Source organism: Dendronephthya gigantea, unplaced genomic scaffold (assembly GCF_004324835.1).
Source record: "Dendronephthya gigantea isolate DGI-Jeju-01 unplaced genomic scaffold, DenGig_1.0 000023F, whole genome shotgun sequence".
In the NCBI taxonomy this organism is placed as follows: Eukaryota; Metazoa; Cnidaria; class Anthozoa; order Malacalcyonacea; family Nephtheidae; genus Dendronephthya; species Dendronephthya gigantea.
In genome coordinates, this window is record NW_021163033.1 from 364,213 (window position 1) to 386,231 (window position 22,019).

Consider the following 22,019-nt stretch of genomic DNA (forward strand, 5'->3'; position numbering starts at 1 on the left):
ACTGCTGACTTTTAGGCTGTAAAAGCTTTTCATGTTTTGAACATGGGGAAAAGGTTTTATTTGGTAGTTCCCAGTTGACAAAAACTCTCAAGTAATGCGCGTAGTCACATGACAGAAACCCCACCTTGACCGAGTTTTTTTGTGTAATTGAATCCGAGACAAACGTTTTATACCAGGAATTGTAATTCTAAGAAGTCATGAATATTTAAAAGTCATGTGAGTACAAGCGAGTATTCCGAGTAGAATGTTGAAGGAACTTTGAAATTTCTATCTTTTTAAATGGCTCATGCTTTGGAAAATGATCCGATCAATGAACTTGAAGAAAATCTGGAATGTACCGTATGTCTGGAGCCACTAAAAGACCCGAGAACTCTTCCTTGCTTCCACTCATTCTGTAAAGATTGTTTGGAAGATGTTGTGAAAACATGTCGTGATAAAGCACCTCGCGGTCGACCAGTTCGAGAGTTTCCATGTCCAAATTGTCGAGAGATGTTTACACTCGATCCTGACAAAAATGTCGCCGACATGAGACGAAATCATTTCATCTGCAACATGGTAAAAGCGACAGCTGTGCTCAACCGAGATCGTAAAATTGGCGTTCCGTGTTCACATGATTGTAGTCAAAGCTACTCAGTCGCTCGCTGTGTCACTTGTGAGAAATTCTTATGCCAAGAATGTGTGACAGCCCACGACAATTATCGAGCAAATGCTGGTCATTCTGTTCTGACGATGGAAGCGTTGTCAAAGCCGGAGAATCGTAGGAAAATCAAGGACAAAATGTATTGCAATGAACATCCGGGCGAGATATTGAAAGTTTATTGTGAAACCTGCGACCAGCTGATTTGCAGGGACTGCATGGATTTTAAACACATGAAGCCAGATCATTCACGTTTTCTTGTTAAAGATGTCGCCAACAAATATAAGGAACTGCTTGCTTCAAAAAATGAAACAATGGATGGCGTTTTAGCTGAGAACAATTCCTGCCTTGAAGAATTATCGCACGCAACACAACAACTTGATCGTGATGCTGAGGATGTCAAAACTAAAATTAAACAACGAAAACAGTTTATCTTGAAGAATGTCGCTGAAATGTTGGATGAAAAAGCAGAAATACTTTTCAACAGAGTAGAAGTTATTCACACAGAAGCACGAGAAAAAATGGATAAACAAATCTTGGAAAAAAAGCAGCATGGAGAAAACTTGCAAAATTATGTTTATCTTAGTAAGAAGCTGGTCGAACAAGGCACAGAGGAAGAAATCATTTCTTCTCAAAAGATGATTTTGGATAGCGCAAATACTCTTCTCATGAAGCAACAAAAAGCGAATTTCGGAGCAATGTTACCTGTGGTAAAATTTAACTACTCAACCAGTGACTTCAAGAACCCGTTCAACACAGGAGTCAGGGAACAGCTGATGAACAGTCTGGGAGAAATCAACGATAGTAACAAAGGTAAGTGAGTTGACACAGGTATTCATGAATCCTGACAGGTATCAGGTAGGCTATGGCTATCATTGTTGTCATTGATGATTAAAATGCATAAATTTAATCATGCATAAATTTAATACACTCAAACTAGGTTTCAAACACATGTTAAGAGTAAAAACGCCGGTGGAGTGTCAACTTGTTCCTCGTGCTCTTTAACTTTGTAAAATACCATCCAATGAAGCAAAAAAAATTGTAGATTTGACCCAAGACACCTTGGTGGATTTTAATCATTCATATCGTTTAGGTAAAGCTGAAAATGAGATGAAAGAAAATCTTCAGTCCAGCACAACAACGCAACAATTTCTGGGTGAAGAGACGACGGAAGAAAGTTCGTCAAACAACAGAAATGCAGTAGAAGAATACGACATTGACGAAAAGTTTTCTTGGGTTGTATACAACAGTGTAAAAATTTCTGTATATCAAGGAGATATTACTAAAGAGGCAGCCGATTTTATTGTGAATCCGGTGAATGAAAATCTCGACCATGGAAGTGGCAAAACAGCAAAAGCCATCGTAAGAGTTGGTGGGAGATCAATTCAAGATGAAAGTATTGAATTTATGAAGACACGACAGTACAAACCTCTAAATCCAGGAGATGCAATAGTGACAAAAGCAGGAAATCTTCCATGCAATTTTATCATTCATGCTGTGGGTCCAAGTTGGTATGATTACCACAACCAGGGAGACGCTGCCAAAAAAGTGTTATTTGACGCAGTTCTCAGCTGTTTAAAGCTTGCTGGTCAAAATGGCGCTACAAGCATCTCCATGCCTGCTATAGGTTGTGGGGAAGTAGGTGTTCCTGCTCCAATTGGCGCAGAAGTGTTGTGTGAGGCGGCGACAAATTTTGCAAAGAATGCCCCCGAGTCGAACAATCTGAAAGACATTCGCTTCGTGGACATCAACATACAAACTTCAGAAGCGTTGGCGCAAGAAATGAAGAAAGGATTTGGTTCTTCTTTCAGACGGGAAATGTCAAAGTAGTCATAATTTGTACCCCAACGTCAATGCAACTCTAAAACTGATCTAACACTACCCTAGATGTAGCAAGTATACATATCAAAAACGAAGCTAACAAATGAATAAAAATCGAAAAGAATTAGTTCAACACAGCAACCCAAGGAAATGTCTTACTGAGATATTAACTATTTGTCTTAATCCGCTAACATATGAAGAAATTAGGATTTTTGTAACCTTTTCTTTTTTTTTCTTCATCCACGCATGCTAGCTCGACTGGCAACTGAAAATGTTTTGGTATATTTGTATTCCCGTAGATTGGCTTATTAGTTATTCTGAGTAATTATAGTCTTGTGGTACGTAAAAATCTTGTCAATATTTGTATTTCAAAATAGACAATAAAATCAGTTGTTGCCGTCGATATGACGATGCCAGTCACCATTCTGAAATTAGACACTTCGCCAATTCACAATCGCTTTCCAGATTCTTTTAATGACATTTATTTCACGGAAGGTAAATGATTGTTTCTTTAACGGGTCTGTTCGACGCTTCCACCTCGCATCATGAAACCCAATACTTATATTGTGATTTGAAAAGAAGAAGTGTCTAAGGTATTTCGTTCTTCTTAAAAAATGAATATTCAAAGTGTACCGAGAGAATTCGCGAGAAGTCTCATAGAGGAAGAACAGAGTCGAACGTCGAAGAACGCAATATTTTGAAAACTTGGGTTTAAAGACTGTCGTACAAGTTATTAAAATCGTCAAGATTAATACCAGGAAATCGTTCATCCGAGAGAAAATAATGTCGATGATCACGTGATATTATATACATTAACAAAACTCCTTTATAAAAAATTAGAAATGCAAAGTCTATTAGGGAAGTTGATTCAGCTTTGGAGTTACTCTCGTACCAAATGGCTAATGCTTTCGAAACTGATCCGATCCAAGAACTAGAAGAAAATCTACGATGTACTGTATGTCTGGAGCCGCTAAAAGACCCGAGAACTCTTCCTTGCTTCCACTCATTCTGTAAAGATTGTTTGGAAGGCGTTGTGAAAACATGTCGTGACGAAGCTCCTCGCGGTCGACCAGTTCGAGAGTTTCCATGTCCAAATTGTCGAGAGATGTTTACACTCGATCCTGACAAAAATGTCGCCGACATGAAAAAAAGTCATTTCATCTGCAACATGGTAAAAGCAACAGCCGTACTCAACCGAGATCGAGGAACTGGCGTTCCGTGTTCACATAATTGTAGTCAAGGCTACTCAGTCGCTCGCTGTGTTACTTGTGAGAAATTCTTATGCCAAGAATGTCTGACAGCCCACGACAATTATCGAGGGAATACCAGTCATTCTGTTTTGACGATGGAAGAGTTATCGAAGCCGGAGAATCGTAAGAAAATCAAGAACAAAATGTATTGCAATGAACATCCGGGCGAGATATTGAAAGTTTATTGTGAAACCTGCGACCAGCTGATTTGCAGGGACTGTATGGATTTTAAACACGTGAAGCCAGATCATTCATGTTTTCTGATAAAAGATGTGGCCAGTAAATATAAGGAGCTACTAGCTTCAAGCAATACGACAATGGATTATGTTTTGGATCAAAACAATTTGTTTCTCGAAAATCTATCACTCACGAAAGAAGGACTTGTTCGTGATGTTGAGTATTACGAGAGTAAAATAGCACAACGGAAGGAGTTCGTGGCGAAGATAATTGACGAGATGTTGGATCAAAAAGCTAAAGCGCTTTTAGATGAAGTTAAGGCATATCACAAAAATGAAGAAGCAAAACTAGACAAAGAGACTACAGGAGTCAAGCAGTATGCGGAGAACGTGCAAAGATCCGTTCATCTTTCTAAGAAATTGGTTGAGGAAGGAACTGAAGAAGAAATACTTTCTTCTCAGAAAATGATGTTGGATAGCGCGAATAATCTTCTTACGAAAAGAAACGAGTATCTCGAAGCACCAGTGACACGTGTGGAGAATTTCTACTACACCCACTGCACAAGAGAGGAGGAACCTTTGAGCGAAGAAATTGCGAAAGAGCTGGCAAAAAGTTTAGGAGAAGTTATAAAAAATCCAGGTATGAAAAACAGTAAAACATGTAACGGTAGCTAGGTGTTTGGGAAGAAGGTGTGAGGGGGGAGTTTGTTCCGGGGCGTGTCTATCCCCCAGTAATCGTTATAGAATGTCAAATACTGAAACAGCCAACGTCTGTTTAATATCTCGTTTAGGTGAAGATGAAAGTGAGTCAAAAGTAGAAAACCATGTGAAAAAACTTTGTCATCTGTTATCAAATGATGTGATGGTTTCTGTGTATCAGGGAGATATCACAAAAGAAACAGTCGATGCTATCGTTAATCCTACGAACGAAACGCTAAACCAAGAATGCGGTGGGGTGCCGGAAGCCATTGTGAGGGAAGGTGGACCATCGATTCAGGATGAATGCAACGACATCATGAAGAAACGGCGAAACAAAATTCTTAATATTGGAGACGTCGTAGTTACAACTGCTGGAAATCTTCCTTGCAAGTTCATCGTTCATGTGATAGTCCCAAGATGGCATCAGTACACGACTGGGCAGAAAGAAACGGCAAAGAAAGGCTTATTTAAAGCAGTTATGAGCAGTTTAACACTTGCACGTCAAAAAGGTGTTACAAGCATAACCATGCCTTCACTGACTTCAGGTATAAGATTCAACTTTCCCGTCCAAATCTGTGCAGAAATCATGTTTTCGGCAGCGACAGAGTTTGCAGAGAAAGCCAAAGGATCAAATTGTTTAAAAGATATCCGGTTCGTCGATATCCTTTCACAAACGTCGCACGTTTTTGTACAAGAAATGAAGAGACGATTTGGTGAAATTTCATCACAGCGAGAAAGTGTCGAAGAATCGTAATATGAAAAAACAAACAAACAACTCATTTCCAAATGTCATTTGTAGGTTTTGTAAATTGTTTTTTCAAAAACTCTAAAACGACTATTTTACCAGCCAGTAGTAGACGATGAAAATTAACTCGCAAAAAACAGTCTTTGAAAAATAGCTATAATTAACAGATTATAAAAAAATACTTTTACGTTTCTTTGTAGGATCTGCTGTCATTGTAAAATGTTGCCAACCTCGCATCATGCTTGGAAAATAAACGAAGTTCCTTTAATTATCTAAACCTTATTTAAGTGACGCGCAAACGTGTATTCAAGTAATTGCACTGATGAAGGTCCGGGTTAACGGACCGAAAGCTTTGCAGTATTTAATACTTACGTGGTGTACCTACAAGTTATTATAATTACTAAAGTCGCCATGCAATCATACAAGAAAATTATTAATTATCTAAACCTTGTTTTACAAACATAAAAAGTGTTTGAGCTCTCGAACTGGTCGATCTAAAGGCACGATGTGCAGACAAATATATAACAATTGCTCTTGTGTTTTTGCTCGTTAATTATGGTAAATAATATTCATCAAATGTTTAAATATATAGATACGGCTACATATTTTTGAATACGCTTCATTGATTAAAAACGTCCAGAAACAGGTATACAATTACACTTGACAGGGTACCAAAAGGGCACGGGGCCATAAAGGCAATCCCGAGTTGATTGGTATTTTCCAATGTGTGTAATTTGATCGGGACAAGTGTTTTATACCAGGAATTAAATTGGTATTTCTAAGAAGTAATCAATACTCATAATAAAAAACATCTCTCCAAGAGCCCCGACCAAAATTTAAGGTCGATTGTGTAAGCAGACAAAGCTTCGAAATCTTCATCGTTTTAAATGGCTGGTGCTTTGGAAACTGACCCGATCAATCAACTTAAAGAAAATATTCAATGCAATGTATGTCTGAAGCCCTTAAAAGACCCGAGAACTCTTCCTTGCTTCCACTCATTCTGTAAAGATTGTTTGGAAAACGTTGTGAAAACATGTCGTGACGAAGCACCTCGCTGTCGACCAGTTCGAGAGTTTCCGTGTCCATATTGTCGAGAGATGTTTACACTCGATCCTGATAAAAATGTCGCCGACATGAGAAGAAATCATTTCATCTGCAACATGATAAAAGCGACAGCCGTACTGGATCGTGGAATTGGCGTTCGGTGTTCACACAATTGTAGTCAAAGTTACTCTGTCGCTCGCTGTGTTACTTGTGAGAAATTCTTATGCAGAAAATGTCTGACAGACCACAACAAATATCGAGGAAATACCAGTCATTCTGTTCTGACGATGGAAGAGTTGTCAAAGCCGGAGAATCGTAAGAAAATCAAGGACAAAATGTATTGCAATGAACATCCGGGCGAGATATTGAAAGTTTATTGTGAAACCTGCGACCAGCTGATTTGTAAGGACTGCATGGATTTTAAACACGCGAAGCCAGATCATTCATGTTTTCTTGTTAAAGATGCGGCCAATAAATATAAGAAACTTCTTGTTTCTAATATAAAAAAAATGGACGAAATTTTAGCAAAAAATATTTCATTTTGCGACGAATTGTCAAGCACAACAGAAGAACTTGAACGTGTTGCAGACGATGTGAAGAATAAAATCGAGAAACGAAAAAAATTCGTTGCAAAGAAAGTCATTAAAATGTTGAATCAAAAAGAAGAAGAACTTTTGGAAAAAGTAGAAGATATTTGCGCAGAAGCACGAGCAAAATTAGATGAACAGACCGAGTATGTAAAAGACATACAAAGATCTGTTCAGCGTTCAGCAAAATTGGTTGAAAAAGGCACGGAAGAAGAAATACTTTCTTACCAAAGAGCGATGCTTAACAGAGCAAATAATCTAAGAAAACGCGAAACAATGCCTGTTGTAAAAATCAACTACAGCATTTGTGACAATGGAAATAATCAGTACACATTGTCCGACGTCCTGACAGAGCTGGAAAAGACTCTAGGAGAGGTGGATAAGGAAGAGGTGTACAACACAGACAAAAGGAATAGAAGTGCACTCAGGCGTGCTACAGCTGATCGCCATGTTCTTAAGATTGAAAAGCTAGATTCTCATCAGCCACTAGGCAGACCACGCCAGAGCCCTCGACATCTAACTGACCTTGAGCAGTTTAGTTTACCACCATATTCTCGGAACATGGACGGAAAATCCAATTATCGAACGAGACGAGAAAATGAAAGCTGGATTAACCAAACCACAAATCCCCTACAATCTGAGCCCAGGTGTGACTCAAACACACAGGAGGTAATTGAAAGCGGAAGCGGAAGCAGGTGTAGAAGCAGGAAACGTGACAACACGAGCAAGTTATATTTTTCTGATGACCGCAGCAAATCAGGATTTTAACTTGTGGTTTTAATAAATAATCTATATTGTATATAATTACTGATTGCAACTGATGAAGTAGTAAGTCTGTAACTGATATAATCAAACCATGACCGCCATGCAGTAAAGCAATAAAGGTGGAAATTATTCAACCACAATGGAATCAAAGAAACGTTTACCTAACCGCAACCGCAGTGTTAGGTTATTTCTGGAAAGTACTGCACGTCAAAACGAGCTTCCAATATCATGAACAGACACGGCGTCAAGACAAAGATAGCGCAAATTCGCTATTGCTTTTACTTGCCAATTGATGTTAAAAAATATTAAAAAAGTTAATATGCATAGATATAGTTTTATATTCTTGAATACCCTTTATTAATAAAAAAATTCTCAGAAACGGTACTAAAGTATGTCTTTCCTTTGGCAAGCGCATGCGTGTTGGTCGGACTTTTAGGTGATGTAATTTTACATCACACAAAAAATATACAGCTACACTACCCTTCACGAGATACCACTAAGGGATAGAAGTGTAGACCGAGTAGGTTGGGAGCAAATTCGCGGACTACGCGAGCCGAGGCGCTTCGCAAACCTTTGGATCGTAGGAAACGGTGTTTTCAGAGTAAATATATATAATATCCACTTTTGAGCAGCTAGTTGAAACGGGAAGCCGAGTCAGTTCTTACGGATGACATCGTCAGATGCATGTTGAACGAACTAGCTAGAATTATTCTAACATCATCTATGAAATACGACATTAGTCACACTTACATGCCTGAACTAAACTAAAGCGAACAAGGATGGAACAGGAATGCACTAAAGTCAGTTGCTGCAGTCGATATGACGACAGCGGGTAACTGTTTAAAATTCGCCATTCTTCTTTTAACTTTCCTCTTTAATTATGGTAAATAATATTCATCAAATGTTTAAATATATAGAACGGCTACATATTTTTGAATACGCTTCATTGATTAAAAACGTCAGGTATACAATTACACTTGACAGGGTACCACAAGGGCACGGGGCCATGAAGGCAATCCCGAGTTGATTGGTATTTTCCAATGTGTGTAATTTGATCGGGACAAGTGTTTTATACCAGGAATTAAATTGGTATTTCTAAGAAGTAATCAATACTCATAATAAAAAACATCTCTCCAAGAGCACCGACCAAAATTTAAGGTCGATTGTGTAAGCAGACAAAGCCTCGAAATTTTCATCGTTTTAAATGGCTGGTGCTTTGGAAACTGACCCGATCAATGAACTTAAAGAAAATATTCAATGCAATGTAAGTCTGAAGCCCTTAAAAGACCCGAGAACTCTTCCTTGCTTCCACTCATTCTGTAAAGATTGTTTGGAAGACGTTGTGAAAACATGTCTAGATAGAAAGTATAGACCGAGTAGGTTGGGGGGCAAGTTCGCGGACCTCGCGAGGCGAGGCGCTTCGCAAACCTTTGGATCGTAGAAAACAGTGTTTTCAGAGTCAATATATAATATCCACTTTTGGGCAGCCAGTTGAAACAGGCAGTCGAGTCAGTTTCTATAGGGATGACATCGTCAGATTCGCGTTGGACGAACTAGCTAGAATTATTCTAACATCATCTATGAAATACGACATTAGTCACACTTACATGCCTGAACTAAACTAAAGCGAACAAGGATGGAACAGGAATGCACTTAAGTCAGTTGCTGCAGTCGATATGACGACAGCGGGTAACTGTCTAAAATTCGCCATTCTTCTTAACTGGCTCTTTAAGGTGCAAAAAATAAGTACTAATTCAAGAATCTCTGACGGATAGACTATTGCATGACGACCCCTCCCTCCTAAGTGATGGCTTTGTACCAAGAAAATTTCCTAGATTGTTGAAACCCAAAATATTCATCTACAACACACAAGCGAAATACCATGCACGGTAGCAGGGAGTTAATAAAAACATATGTCTTTCAGATTCAATTTGCCTAAAGCGAATCATTGATATATTATAAAATATTCCCTTCAGGAGTTAGAATAAAATTCAAACAATATAAGAAATAATGAAAGTGTATTTAACTGTTTTTTGTTGGTCGAATCACGCCAGCAGCCAATTTGAATATGAAAGGCTTCAGCCATTTTTGACTTACCACGTACACGCTCAATTTAATCTTTATTATAATTTGAATGGAACAAGTATTTGAGGTATTTTGCTTTTCTTAAAGAAATGAATATTCAAAGTCTGCTGTGAGGACTCGCTTAGTTTCAGAATTCTCATCGTTTGCAAATGGCTCATGCTTTGGAAACTGATCCGATCAATGAACTTGAAGAGAACCTGGAATGTACTGTATGTCTGGAGCCGCTAAAAGACCCGAGAACTCTTCCTTGCTTCCACTCATTCTGTAAAGATTGTTTGGAAGACGTTGTGAAAACATGTCGTGATAAAGCACCTCGCGGTCGACCAGTTCGAGAGTTTCCATGTCCATATTGTCGAGAGATATTTACACTCGATCCTGACAAAAATGTCGCCGACATGAGAAGAAATCATTTCATCTGCAACATTGTGAGAGCGACAGCCGTACTCAACCGAGATCGTAAAATTGGCGTTCCGTGTTCACATAATTGTAGTCAAAGCTACTCAGTCGCTCGCTGCGTCACTTGTGAGAATTTTTTATGCCAAGAATGTCTGACAGCCCACAACAACTACAGAGCAAATGCCGATCATTCTGTTCTGACGATGGAAGAGTTGTCGAAGCCGGAGAATCGTAGGAAAATCAAGGACAAAATGTATTGCAATGAACATCCGGGCGAGATATTGAAAGTTTATTGTGAAACCTGCGACCAGCTGATTTGCAAGGACTGCATGGATTTTAAACACACGAAGCCAGATCATTCATGTTTTCTTGTTAAAGATGTCGCCAACAAATATAAGGAGCTACTTGCTTCGAATAATAAGAAAATTGATGAAGTTTTAACAGAAGGCAATGCCATTGTGAAACAGTTGACAAATACGGTGGAAGAACTTGATCGAGATGCTGAGAATGTCAAAAGTAAAATTGTACAGAATAAGGAATTCATGATCAAGAATGTTGTTGCTATTTTAAATGAACACACTGAAACGCTTTTGAACGAAGCTAATCAACATCACAAAGGAGAGCGGGCAAAGTTAAACGAACAAACCAAAGAAACAAAATCTTACCTAGAAAATTTACAAAAATCTGTTCATCTTTCAAAAAAATTGGTCGAGCAAGGCACTCAAGAAGAAATTATTTCATCTCAAAAAATTATGCTGGGGAGCACAAAGAATCTTCTAAAAAAACGCCAGGAATATTTTAAACCGCCTGTAACCGTTGAAAAGTTAACCTACTCACACACTACAAGCGAAGAGCCATCAAAAGAAGAGATTTCAAAAATGTTGGCGAGATGTTTAGGAATTAAGAATGGTGGTAAGACATCTTACAGAAAATGTGGGGAGGGGAGGGCTGGCCAGACATCCTACAGAAATTGTGGGGAGGGCAAGACACCCTGGAGAAACTGTGGGGAGGGCAAGACACCCTAGAGAAACTGTGGGGAGGGCAAAACACCCTGGAGAAACTGTGGGGAGGGCAAAACACCCTGGAGAAACTGTGGGGAGGGCAATACACCTAAAATAAACTATGGGAAGGGCATGATACCTTACAGGGGTCAGTGGCCGGTTGTTCGAAAGGCGTTTAGCTTAAAAAGTGGATAAGGCAAATTTTAAAAATACTCTCATAGATCTTGTGAATGACTGAACCTACATCTTATGCATTAAATATGTACTTCCATTCTTCCATTGACAATTAAACTATTTACATCGAAATAGTTCAGCTCAGTTGTTCAATAAGTAGATAATTTTGTTTTCCATTTTGAACTTATCCACCGTTTAAGCTAAAAGCCTTTAGAACAACCGGCCCCAGTTGTAAAAAAGGCTAGTTAAGTTTTGACTGTAGTTAAGAACAGAATTGGCCAATCAGAGTCGTGTATTTCTGAGTTGACTAGATTTAACTATGCAAAATGTAGTTAAAGAGTTTTATACAGCGGGCCCCTGGACCATGGGGAGGGCAAGACAACGTAAGCATTCATTGCACCTTTCTGCGCTTGAAAATATTATTATGTACCACACGGAAGATCAGAAAGCCAAAACATACGATAAAAATTCATTTGGGTGTCGTACAATTTGCCAACCACATATTGACAGTGTCTTTGGGGATATATAAAGGTATGCCTTGAATGTCGAGCAAAGGACTGAGCAATAATAGCTCGTGTTTTAGATCTGAAGGCAGACAAGATGAATTACGGAACGCAAGAAATCGCTTCGAATATAAAGGGCGTGGCATGGAATGGAATAAGAAACTCGACCAGCCTTGTAGAAACTACACCAAAACAAGAACGTCCCAAAGCGACAGTCTTCGTTACAGCGATTGACAGTGATTTATATCACTACCTGAAACAAAATCATCCTGCCCAGCTTTCCCTTGCTTTGAAAGAACCACAGCCGAACATCGAGACAAGAGGAGATTGGGTACACTTTTCATTTTCCAGTGAGGAAACAAAAGAACACTTCCTTATTGATATGAAAGCATTCAAATACGAAATCGTGCTGGTAAAACCTACTTTGCTCAAGCACGGATTGAAGCAGAAGTTGCAAGAAGTATTCTCAGTGTTTAGCGCTGGTAAATCAGTTTCTTTTATCGAGAGATATGATGAAGGCTTTCTAAAGCTTGTCGGAAGAGCAGTGGGTATGTTGGATATGGCCCACGAGGAGGTGAAAAAGTGTGTTGCCAAAGTCGAAGAGCAAGCAAATCGATGCGACGATTCTATACAATTATTACCCGTTCATCTGAGGTTGCTTCAACAATCAACAAAATTTCAGAGGCAAGTATTTACAGTATTTAACAATATAAATAACGACTATATGTATGCAGTAATCATGCAACTAACTGAGAACATTATTATCGCCGTTATTTGAACAGCTTAGAAACTTCACTGAAGCGAGATGGTTTAGAAATAATACAAGACGAAACAAGCGGAAGAATAACCGTGAAAGGCTCACCAACACAAATACAACAACTCAAAAGTGAAACGCAAGAAATTGTTTGCCTTTTTGAAGAGCGTTCCTTAAATGGAGACAGATTTTCCTTGTTGAAGGCAAACAAAGCTATTTCACACGTAAAGTCGCTGTTGACCGCAGAGAATTCTTTGGTGGAAGTTTTAGGCGATGATAAAGGAATGGTAACACTGTATGGTATGCAAAAGACACACGTAGACAGAGCTTTTGATATTATTGTGAATGCTATGGTTGAAATAAAACTCCCTGAAGGTAAGTTCTGTAAATGTTTATAATACATCTTCGCTTATAAATCTTTCAACGGAGACTACCCAGTCGAAAAAAACATCACAGTTCACTCCTTCTCAGTTCTAAACGTTTTCTTTCAGGTTTGCGAACGAAATCATCCCAGGATGCATTGCTCAACGAGTTGGGAATATCGACTCCGCTTTCATTACAAAGAGAAGATGGCGTTCCACGAATCATCTGTTTCAAGAAGCATTCGCGAAACCTAAACGGGAAAATCGACGATTTTAAAGAACGAAAGAAAACAGTAGAACAAAGAGTACCACTTCAAAAGGCAGTCCTACGCTATCTCTCGAATTACGGGCAAACTACCTTGGAAGGCTTGCGGCTTTCATTACCTGGCTTGAAGATAGAGATTGGAGGCGAAGCCTTGATTCTATCTGGTGAGAAGCCAGTAGTCGAGAATTGTTGTGTGAGCATACAAGTTCTTACAAAAGGTTTGTAATGTATTTTTTTTGGAACGTGTTTGATAGTTTGTTAGCGACTGTCCATTTCTTCGGGAGTGACCATGACGACCAGTTACTTTTTCTGTCTCTACGGGCATATTTAGCGTTAGCCAAAATGAGTTATATTGAGATATATTATACTACAACAACTTGTGTTTCAGATCTAAGGGTAGAGAAGATGGATTACGGAACACCGGAAACAGCGTCGAGTATAAAAGGAATGGCGTACATGGCAATTGAGAACATCGAAAGAAAACATCGATGTGGAATTGTAGTCACAGTCAACGACCAGCCAGAAAGACAGGATTCATTCCGATCACAAAATGCAAGCACTGTTAGTAGCAAGAAAGACAGGAAACGTACAATGCAATGTCGATACACCTTCCCGAATGGTAAGATCATTGAGGTACATCAAGGAGATATCCTGGAACATCCCGTAGATTACTTAGTGAATTCTGCGAGCGACGAGCTAAAGCATGTTGGCGGACTTGCCAGGGCGATAGTTGAAAAAGGAGGGCGTAAAATCCAGGAGGACTGTTTCCGTGCCTTAAATGAACGGGGAAAGGCAAAACTTTTACTTGGAGATGTTGTCACTACTGACGGAGGGAAATTGATGTGTAAGGAAATACTTCATGTAGTTGTGCCAATGTATCATCCGTCTGATGGTTATGGTGAAGGCGAAACAAGGGAAGAGAAGTATTTAAGGTGGGTCAATGTTATTTTATAATGTAGCTGAATGAGAAGGATTGTGATGGTAAATGATGAATGGATGGATGGGGATGGTAATGAGCTATGGTGGTTAATGGTGGTGAAGATGGAGTTGTTACAAATAGTCATGGTGACTATGATAATTAATTATGGTAAAAGTTCGATGACTATGCTTGTTAATGATGGTGACAGCTAACTTTACCAATGCTTCATTCCTAGGCACTGTTGTACTAATGTCTTGGAGAGGGCAACCAAGGGTCAAACTATTGCAATCCCAGCGCTGGGCACAGGAGTCTACAGGATTCCCTACGACATCAGTGCAAAAAGTTTAGTAGCAGCGACTTGTGAATTCTTACAAGAAAAACCTTCCCACAGTTTACAACAAGTTCATTTTGTCGATATTGAACCCTCGGCCATCGAGGCATTAATGAAAGAAATAGTGAGAAGGTTTAGTTCTGATTCAAACTTACATATCAACGAGCGGGTTCGTGATAGATGGAGACCGTTGCTAGGCGCATCTGGTGGAGTTTCGCCAGCGGATACAACCAAAGCAAGTGATCATTTTACATTTAAAACTCCCGAGGGAATGGAAGTGCGACTGACGATTGGAAACATTGCAAAATCCACGGTGAGTGAGTTATTTCAACAACGTTATTTTTGCAAGTGTCCTACGCAAACCCCCAAACAAGTAAATAAATGAAATCAAGCTAATGCAAATTTTCTATTATCCTCAACTAGACCGATGTTATCGTGAATACGGTTGGAAGTGATCTGAACCTCACGAAGAATCCTTGCTCAAAAGCAATTTTTGACGAAGCTGGAAGCGAACTGAAAACTTTATGCGAGAAATGGATAAAAGAAAAGGGTGTGGTTAAAGATGGAGCAATCACAGATGGAGCCAAGTTGAAATGCAAGAAAGTCTTTCATGTTGTATTTCCGAGATGGACACTTGATCAGGGAGAAAAGGTAAATGGACAGGTTTGTATCAAGTAAACAACATTGTTGAGAGCCATGTTGGCGGGGTGAAGCTCGGCAAACATTTCGCATTACTCTTCTGTAGAAACTCCGTGAGGTTGTGCAAAAACTGTTATCCAAAACCGAAGCTCTCTCGCTCACCTCGATCTCAATCCCCGCTCTCGGTTCTGGGACTCTGGGATTCCCGGAAAAATTGGTCGCGAAGATCTTGTTTGAAGAGGCGACGCAATTCAGTTCAGATCACAAGCCTTCCTCAAAAATCAAAACGGTTAACGTTGTCGTTTGCAATGGGAATAAGACAGCCGTCGATGCATTCAAAGAGCAATTTCAAGTCTTCTCACCAAATGCTGACGTGAATGCACGAAAAACAAAACAAGGTTCGGAAAGTGGTGCAGATGTTTTGAAAACAATACGTAAAACGTTTTGGAGTTTCTTTGACAGGAGTTTGGGCAAAGAAAAAGATGAAACAGGCGGAGTTGAGGTGGAAATTGTTCAAGGAAATATAGTCGAAGAATCCACTGATGCAATCGGATTTCTGGTTTGCGAGGATATTACACAAGGTACGTGTGCGGATACTGAATAATCACCTTTCACAGAAACTGCTTAAAAATTACCACACCAGTGGTAATGATCCAGTGTTTATACAGGAGGAAACCTAAACTCAACTAACTTGATTTATACTGGATAGATAGCTTTATCAGTTCGAAACTGTCCTTCCTAGAGGTCCAGTAAGGATTATCTCTTATTGATCCAGTGTTACTACCGGAGGAAACCTAAACTAAACTAGCTTAAACAGTCACCGAACCAATGTTTTTTCCAATAGGAAGCACACGTAAGACGAGGCAACAGATTACTCTGGAAATTGCAGCGGAAAGTTCGAACGACATCGCAGCGATCAAGGAAGAACTGAAACGGGTCGAGGCAGAACAATGTCATACTGAGACCATCGAGACACAACAGGTGATTGATAGGAGACAACTGGAAAAAATCATGGAAATACAAGACCTCCACGATGTTCGTATTGAGTGTGAACCCACTATTGGATACATCAGAATTAGCGGGCTGGCGAGGAATGTATCGATTGCTGTGGGAAAGATTCACTGTATTATCCACGACTGGGAACAAAAGAAAAATAACACGGATGCGACCGTCCGAGAGGTTTGATAGAGGTTTCATTATAGTTTGATATTCAGTTACAAACACGGCTGACCCTTTAATGACCCATTGAGGTTAGTGTATTGTTCCTCTCGAGGGCAGAGGTTACTCAGGGTCTTAACACAACATCAACTCCTCACGCACCTTGTTTTAGGTTGAATGGTTCTATTACGAGGGTGATAAAGGTGTTGTTATTCCTGAAAAGTACGCAAAAGAAATGAGCGCCAAGATAGAGACGGAGTACAAGAGAAATCCTTCTGGGACTGTCGAAGTTGGTGACGATGAGAAATATAAAATAGATTTCAAAACCAAGACAGAGACATGTTTGACTTCAAACGAAGGCCTGATGAAAGTCTACAGACGCCCGTGTGAAGGTATTGGTAATCATTCTGGTTAATCATGAAATAAAAATGCCGAAAGTATTCTTTTGAAAAACTTTACATCAGTCGTGTAAATACTAAACATTATAACCAGTACAATTATATACAGTAAATTCATGTCATACATTTCAGCATTTCCATTTCCTTCAAATTGGGAATATCAGCCAATAGACGGTTCCACTGGGCAGGAGCTTCAAGTGTTTCGCTTCAATATCGAGAAACAAGACACAGAATATGACGAAATTCACGACAAGTTTCTAGCGTCGCTCTCATTAGCGGCAAACGTTTCCAATGCGGAGGTTGTAAAGATTGAGAGAATTCAAAATCCAGGATTGTATCAATTGTACCAGGGAAAGAAGAAGAAAATGAGCAATGGTGGAAATGAACTGGATCTGTATCATGGAACAACAAAAGATGCTGTGGAAAAAATCAACTGCAATGGTTTTAACAGATCTTATTGTGGAAAAAATGGTAACCACAATATTCAACTGCAAATTCATAGAAACTTTCTAAATTAACTTTCCCTCTAATTAGCAACTTCCCTGATATTTGCCCTTTTTACTGCTTTGGTATTTATCTCACCTTATGTAATTACAACTAAGGATCGACTTTCCAGGAATTATGTAACGACTGCATGGAAGTGAGGCTGAAGACGTAAAGCATGTGACCCTTAACCACACTCAAGTGTTATGTAATTACCAATATGGTCAATTACCACTGAAATCTGGTTGCAAATAATACCCATTGCTAATTAATTCCTCTTTATCTAATACTAATGAATTTCCAAATAAAAATGACATCCAATAATTAAATTGTTGTTAAAGATATATGTGTGAAAAATACCCAATATCATGTTTTAATTTTCAGCTGTGAAGTTTGGCAATGGTGTGTACTTTGCCAGAGAAGCTTGGTATTCAGCAAGAAGACAATATGCTGCTCCTGATGAGAAAGGTCTACAGTATATGTACATAGCCAAGGTCTTGGTTGGTAAATACACAAAAGGAAAAGAAGGTCTGATAGTTCCGCCGCCAATTGACGCTAGCAATCCAGATGTTAGTTACGACTCTGTTGTTGACAATGCAGCAAAGCCACTGATCTACGTTGTTTTTTATGACTATCAGCACTATCCTGAGTACTTAATTACATTCAAGTGTTCTTGAGTGATCTTTATGAAACAGAAACTAGTCTGATGAAATGAGTTGTGAAATCTCACAATGAACCAAATGAAGTGCCGCAATTCCCTTTGGTCTGATGGGAACTTTATTCTGATGTTTCTGAAGATGAGTGACGGCGTTTGTGAGACAGTTAAACATGATGAAAATGAGGGGGGGGGGGTGTCACTGTGTTCCTGCATGTATCGCATCGTCAATGTTAGTTAAAACTGTCTTTCCACGGCAGTTAATGTGCAACCTCGTGTCCAGGGTTAATGTGAGGTCAGACGTAGCTTAACTAGACATATCATAATATAATAATGATAATTCTTGTTATCTCTTCGGTTTGACGATAAATACCAGCACGATTAATCTAAATTTTATTTTAAGTATTAAGCGTGGCGTGTCAGTAAATATAGGCGGTTTTCATTTTATGTCAACTACATAACGTACTGTATATGTTGAAACAAATAAAATATAAACGTTTAAAATATATCTTCCAGGATGATATATAATATCGTGATATCGAAAAACACTTTTTGAAATATATCTTTGTTAAATGGGAGTTTGAAAAAGAAATTCTGAGTATAAGTTTACAGCTTAGATGGACTTCTCATTTCAAAAATATCGACCTGAATTTCAACGTTCGTGAATAGTTTAAATGGCTGTCAACGAACACTTGTCTAGGTGTGACTTTAGTATAAATAGGAAGTAAATAAAATAAACGAGTTCAAACACTTCTAAAATTATTTTTGCGAAGGATTTTTAACTTAAATGCGACCATCTTTGCACGCCATTTCAAACATGATATCAAATTTTCTATGTATATACCGGTAGTAAAAATTTTAATATCATAATATTAATAACACGTACCACCTTAATCGGTAGATCAAATGGCGAGTGTATGATATTGTTCAGTACCATCACTGATCTGAGAGTACCACACGAAAATCTGCCCATGCGACCGTGACGGGTCTGGAAAGCAACGCTTGGTAGCAAATGCGCATTGATTTGATAGATTTGGTATATTATTTATTCAGGTCTCGGGAAATCAAAATCTTCACCGTCTTTTATAAATTTTATTAGCTACAAAATTTGACTGGTTGGTTCCGATAGAAATCAGGTCATCGCGTGAACGGCTCATGGTGATTGGAATTTAGCAACACGTATTGCGAAAGAAACACACATATCGTCAATAATAGACTAAGAATTACTAGACTAGCATGATGTGATTGCCTGATTGGACTGCTGTCTTTTAGGCTATTAGAACTTTCATGGTTTGAACATGGGGAAAAGGTTTTATTTGGTAGTTCCCAGCTGACAAAAACTCTCAAGTAATGCGTGTAGTCACATGACAGAAACCCCACCTTGACTGAGTTTTTTTTTGTAATTGAATCCGAGACAAACGTTTTATACCAGGAATTGTTATTCTAAGAAGTCATGAATATTTAAAACTCATGTGAGAACCAGCGAGTATTTCGATTAAAATGTACAAGAAATTTTGAAATTTCGATCTTTTTAAATGGCTCGTGCTTTGGAAAATGATCCGATCAATGAACTTGAAGAAAATCTGGAATGTACTGTATGTCTGGAGCCACTAAAAGACCCGAGAACTCTTCCTTGCTTCCACTCATTCTGTAAAGATTGTTTGGAAGACGTTGTGAAAACATGTCGTGACGAAGCTCCTCGTGGTCGACCAGTTCGAGAGTTTCCATGTCCAAATTGTCGAGAGATGTTTACACTCGATCCTGACAAAAATGTCGCCGACATGAGAAGAAATCATTTCATCTGCAACATGGTAAAAGCGACAGCTGTGCTCAACCGAGATCGTAAAATTGGCGTTCCGTGTTCACATAATTGTAGTCAAAGCTACTCAGTCGCTCGCTGTGTCACCTGTGAGAAATTCTTATGCCAAGAATGTCTGACAGCCCACGACAATTATCGAGCAAATACGGGTCATTCTGTTCTGACGATGGAAGAGTTGTCAAAGCCGGAGAATCGTAAGAAAATCAAGGACAAAATGTATTGCAATGAACATCCGGGCGAGATATTGAAGGTTTATTGTGAAACCTGCGACCAGCTGATTTGCAGGGACTGCATGGATTTTAAACACATGAAGCCAGATCATTCACGTTTTCTTGTTAAAGATGTCGCTAATAAATATAAGGAACTACTTGCTTCAAAAAATGAAACAATGGATGGCGTTTTAGCTGAGAACAATTCCTGCCTTGAAGAATTATCGCAAGCAACACAACAACTTGATCGTGATGCTGAGGATGTCAAAACTAAAATTAAACAACGAAAAGAGTTTATCTTGAAAAATGTCGCTCAAATGTTGGATGAAAAAGCAGAAATACTTCTGAACAGAGTAGAAGTTATTCACACAAAAGCACGAGAAAAAATGGATAAACAAATCTTGGAAAGAAAGCAGTATGGAGAAAACTTGCAAAATTATGTTTATCTCAGCAAGAAACTGGTCGAACAAGGCACAGAGGAAGAAATAATTTCTTCTCAAAAGATGATTTTGGATAGCGCAAATAGTCTTCTCATAAAGCAACAAAAAGCGAATTTCGGAGCAGTGTTACCTGTGGTAAAATTTAACTACTCAACCAGTGACTTCAAGAACCCGTTCAACAAAGGGGTCAGGGAACAGCTGATGAACAGTCTGGGAGAAATCAATGATAGTAACAAAGGTAAGTGAGTTGACACAGGTATTCATGAATCCTGACAGGTATCAGGTAGGCGATGGCTATCATTGTTGTCATTGATGCATAAAAAGATTAAATTTAATTACGATACACTCAAACCAGGCTTCACATGCATGTTAAGAGTAAAAACGCCGGTGGAGTGTCAGCTTGTTCCTCGCGCTCTTTAACTTTGTAAAATATCATCCATTGAAGCAAAAAAATTGTAGATTTGACCCAAGACACCTTGATGGATTTTAATCATTCATATCGTTTAGGTAAAGCTGAAAATGAGATAAAAGAAAATTTTCAGTCCAGCACAACAACGCAACAATTTCTGGGTGAAGATACGACGGAAGAAAGTTCGTTTAACACCAGAAGTGCAGTAGAAGAATACGACATTGACGAAAAGCTTTCTTGGGTTGTATACAAGAACGTAAAAATTTCTGTATATCATGGAGATATTACTAAAGAGACAGCCGATTTTGTTGTGAATCCGACAAATGAAGAACTCACAAATGATGGCAAAGCAGCAAGAGCCATCGTAAGAGTTGGTGGGAGATCAATTCAAGATGAAAGTACTGAATTTTTAAAGGGACACAATAAACCTCTCAATCCAGGGGATGCAATAGTGACAAAAGCAGGAAATCTTCCATGCAAATTTATCATTCACGCTGTGGGTCCAAGTGTGTATGATTACCACAACCAGGGAGCCAAAAAAGTGTTATTTGACGCAGTTCTAAACTGTTTAAAGCTTGCTAGTCAAAATGGCGCTACAAGCATCTCCATGCCTGCTATAGGTTGTGGGGAAGTAGGTGTTCCTGCTCCAATTGGCGCAGAAGTGTTGTGTGAGGCAGCGACAAATTTTGCAAAGAATGCCCCCAAGTCGAACAATCTGAAAGACATTCGCTTCGTGGACATCGACATACAAACTTCAGATGCGTTGGCGCAAGAAATGAAGAAAAGATTTGGTTCTTCTTTCACACGGGAAATGTCAAAGTAGTCATAATTTGTACCCCAACGTCAATGTAACTGAAAAACTGATCTAACACTACCCTAGATGCATGTAGCAAGTATACATATCAAAAACGAAGCTAACAAATAAATAAAAATCGAAAAGAATTAGTTCAACACAGAAACCCAAGGAAAGGTCTTACTGAGATATTAACTATTTGTCTTAATCCGCTAATAGATGAAGCAATTAGGATTTTTGTTTTCTTTTTTTTATCCACGCATGCTAGCTCGACTGGCAACTGAAAATGTTTTGGTATATTAGTATTCCCCCTTATAGTATGTAAAAATCTTGTTAATATTTGTATTTCAAAATAGACAATAAAATCAGTTGTTGCCGTCGATATGACGAGTCGACAGCGGGTAAGCAAGCACTCATTGAAGAATCTGTGACGGACAGACTATTGCATTACGACCCCTTCCTCCTAAGTGGTGGCTTTGTGCCAAGAAAATTTCCTAGATTG

At 38.9% G+C, this 22,019-nt stretch overlaps 6 protein-coding genes across 6 annotated transcripts; all 6 read left to right on the forward strand.

Annotated features, from left to right (window-relative positions):
* Window positions 1–219: 219 nt before the first annotated feature.
* On the forward strand, window positions 220–2,850 carry LOC114522491 (E3 ubiquitin-protein ligase TRIM56-like). The gene is made up of 2 exons (XM_028543184.1): window positions 220–1,450; window positions 1,731–2,850. The coding sequence occupies exons 1-2, from the start codon at window positions 280–282 to the stop codon at window positions 2,465–2,467; spliced, it is 1,908 nt and encodes a 635-aa protein (XP_028398985.1). The 5' UTR covers window positions 220–279; the 3' UTR covers window positions 2,468–2,850.
* Window positions 2,851–3,342: 492 nt separating this feature from the next.
* Window positions 3,343–4,120, forward strand: LOC114522715 (E3 ubiquitin-protein ligase TRIM56-like). The gene is made up of 2 exons (XM_028543457.1): window positions 3,343–3,987; window positions 4,107–4,120. The coding sequence occupies exons 1-2, from the start codon at window positions 3,354–3,356 to the stop codon at window positions 4,118–4,120; spliced, it is 648 nt and encodes a 215-aa protein (XP_028399258.1). The 5' UTR covers window positions 3,343–3,353.
* Window positions 4,121–4,152: 32 nt separating this feature from the next.
* On the forward strand, window positions 4,153–5,372 carry LOC114522502 (uncharacterized protein TM_0508-like). The gene is made up of 2 exons (XM_028543196.1): window positions 4,153–4,524; window positions 4,676–5,372. Exons 1-2 carry the CDS (start codon window positions 4,164–4,166, stop codon window positions 5,335–5,337), a joined length of 1,023 nt encoding a protein of 340 aa, XP_028398997.1. The 5' UTR covers window positions 4,153–4,163; the 3' UTR covers window positions 5,338–5,372.
* A 4,586-nt stretch (window positions 5,373–9,958) lies between these two features.
* Window positions 9,959–12,661, forward strand: LOC114522716 (tripartite motif-containing protein 45-like). Its single transcript, XM_028543458.1, has 2 exons — window positions 9,959–11,117; window positions 11,964–12,661. Exons 1-2 carry the CDS (start codon window positions 9,959–9,961, stop codon window positions 12,659–12,661), a joined length of 1,857 nt encoding a protein of 618 aa, XP_028399259.1.
* An 11-nt stretch (window positions 12,662–12,672) lies between these two features.
* Window positions 12,673–18,307, forward strand: LOC114522485 (protein mono-ADP-ribosyltransferase PARP14-like). Its single transcript, XM_028543175.1, has 10 exons — window positions 12,673–13,012; window positions 13,129–13,482; window positions 13,653–14,196; window positions 14,419–14,827; window positions 14,938–15,165; window positions 15,260–15,734; window positions 15,998–16,332; window positions 16,484–16,703; window positions 16,842–17,180; window positions 17,577–18,307. Exons 1-10 carry the CDS (start codon window positions 12,922–12,924, stop codon window positions 17,867–17,869), a joined length of 3,288 nt encoding a protein of 1,095 aa, XP_028398976.1. The 5' UTR covers window positions 12,673–12,921; the 3' UTR covers window positions 17,870–18,307.
* Window positions 18,308–19,382: 1,075 nt separating this feature from the next.
* Window positions 19,383–21,921, forward strand: LOC114522500 (E3 ubiquitin-protein ligase Midline-1-like). The gene is made up of 2 exons (XM_028543194.1): window positions 19,383–20,553; window positions 20,823–21,921. The coding sequence occupies exons 1-2, from the start codon at window positions 19,383–19,385 to the stop codon at window positions 21,545–21,547; spliced, it is 1,896 nt and encodes a 631-aa protein (XP_028398995.1). The 3' UTR covers window positions 21,548–21,921.
* Window positions 21,922–22,019: the final 98 nt, after the last annotated feature.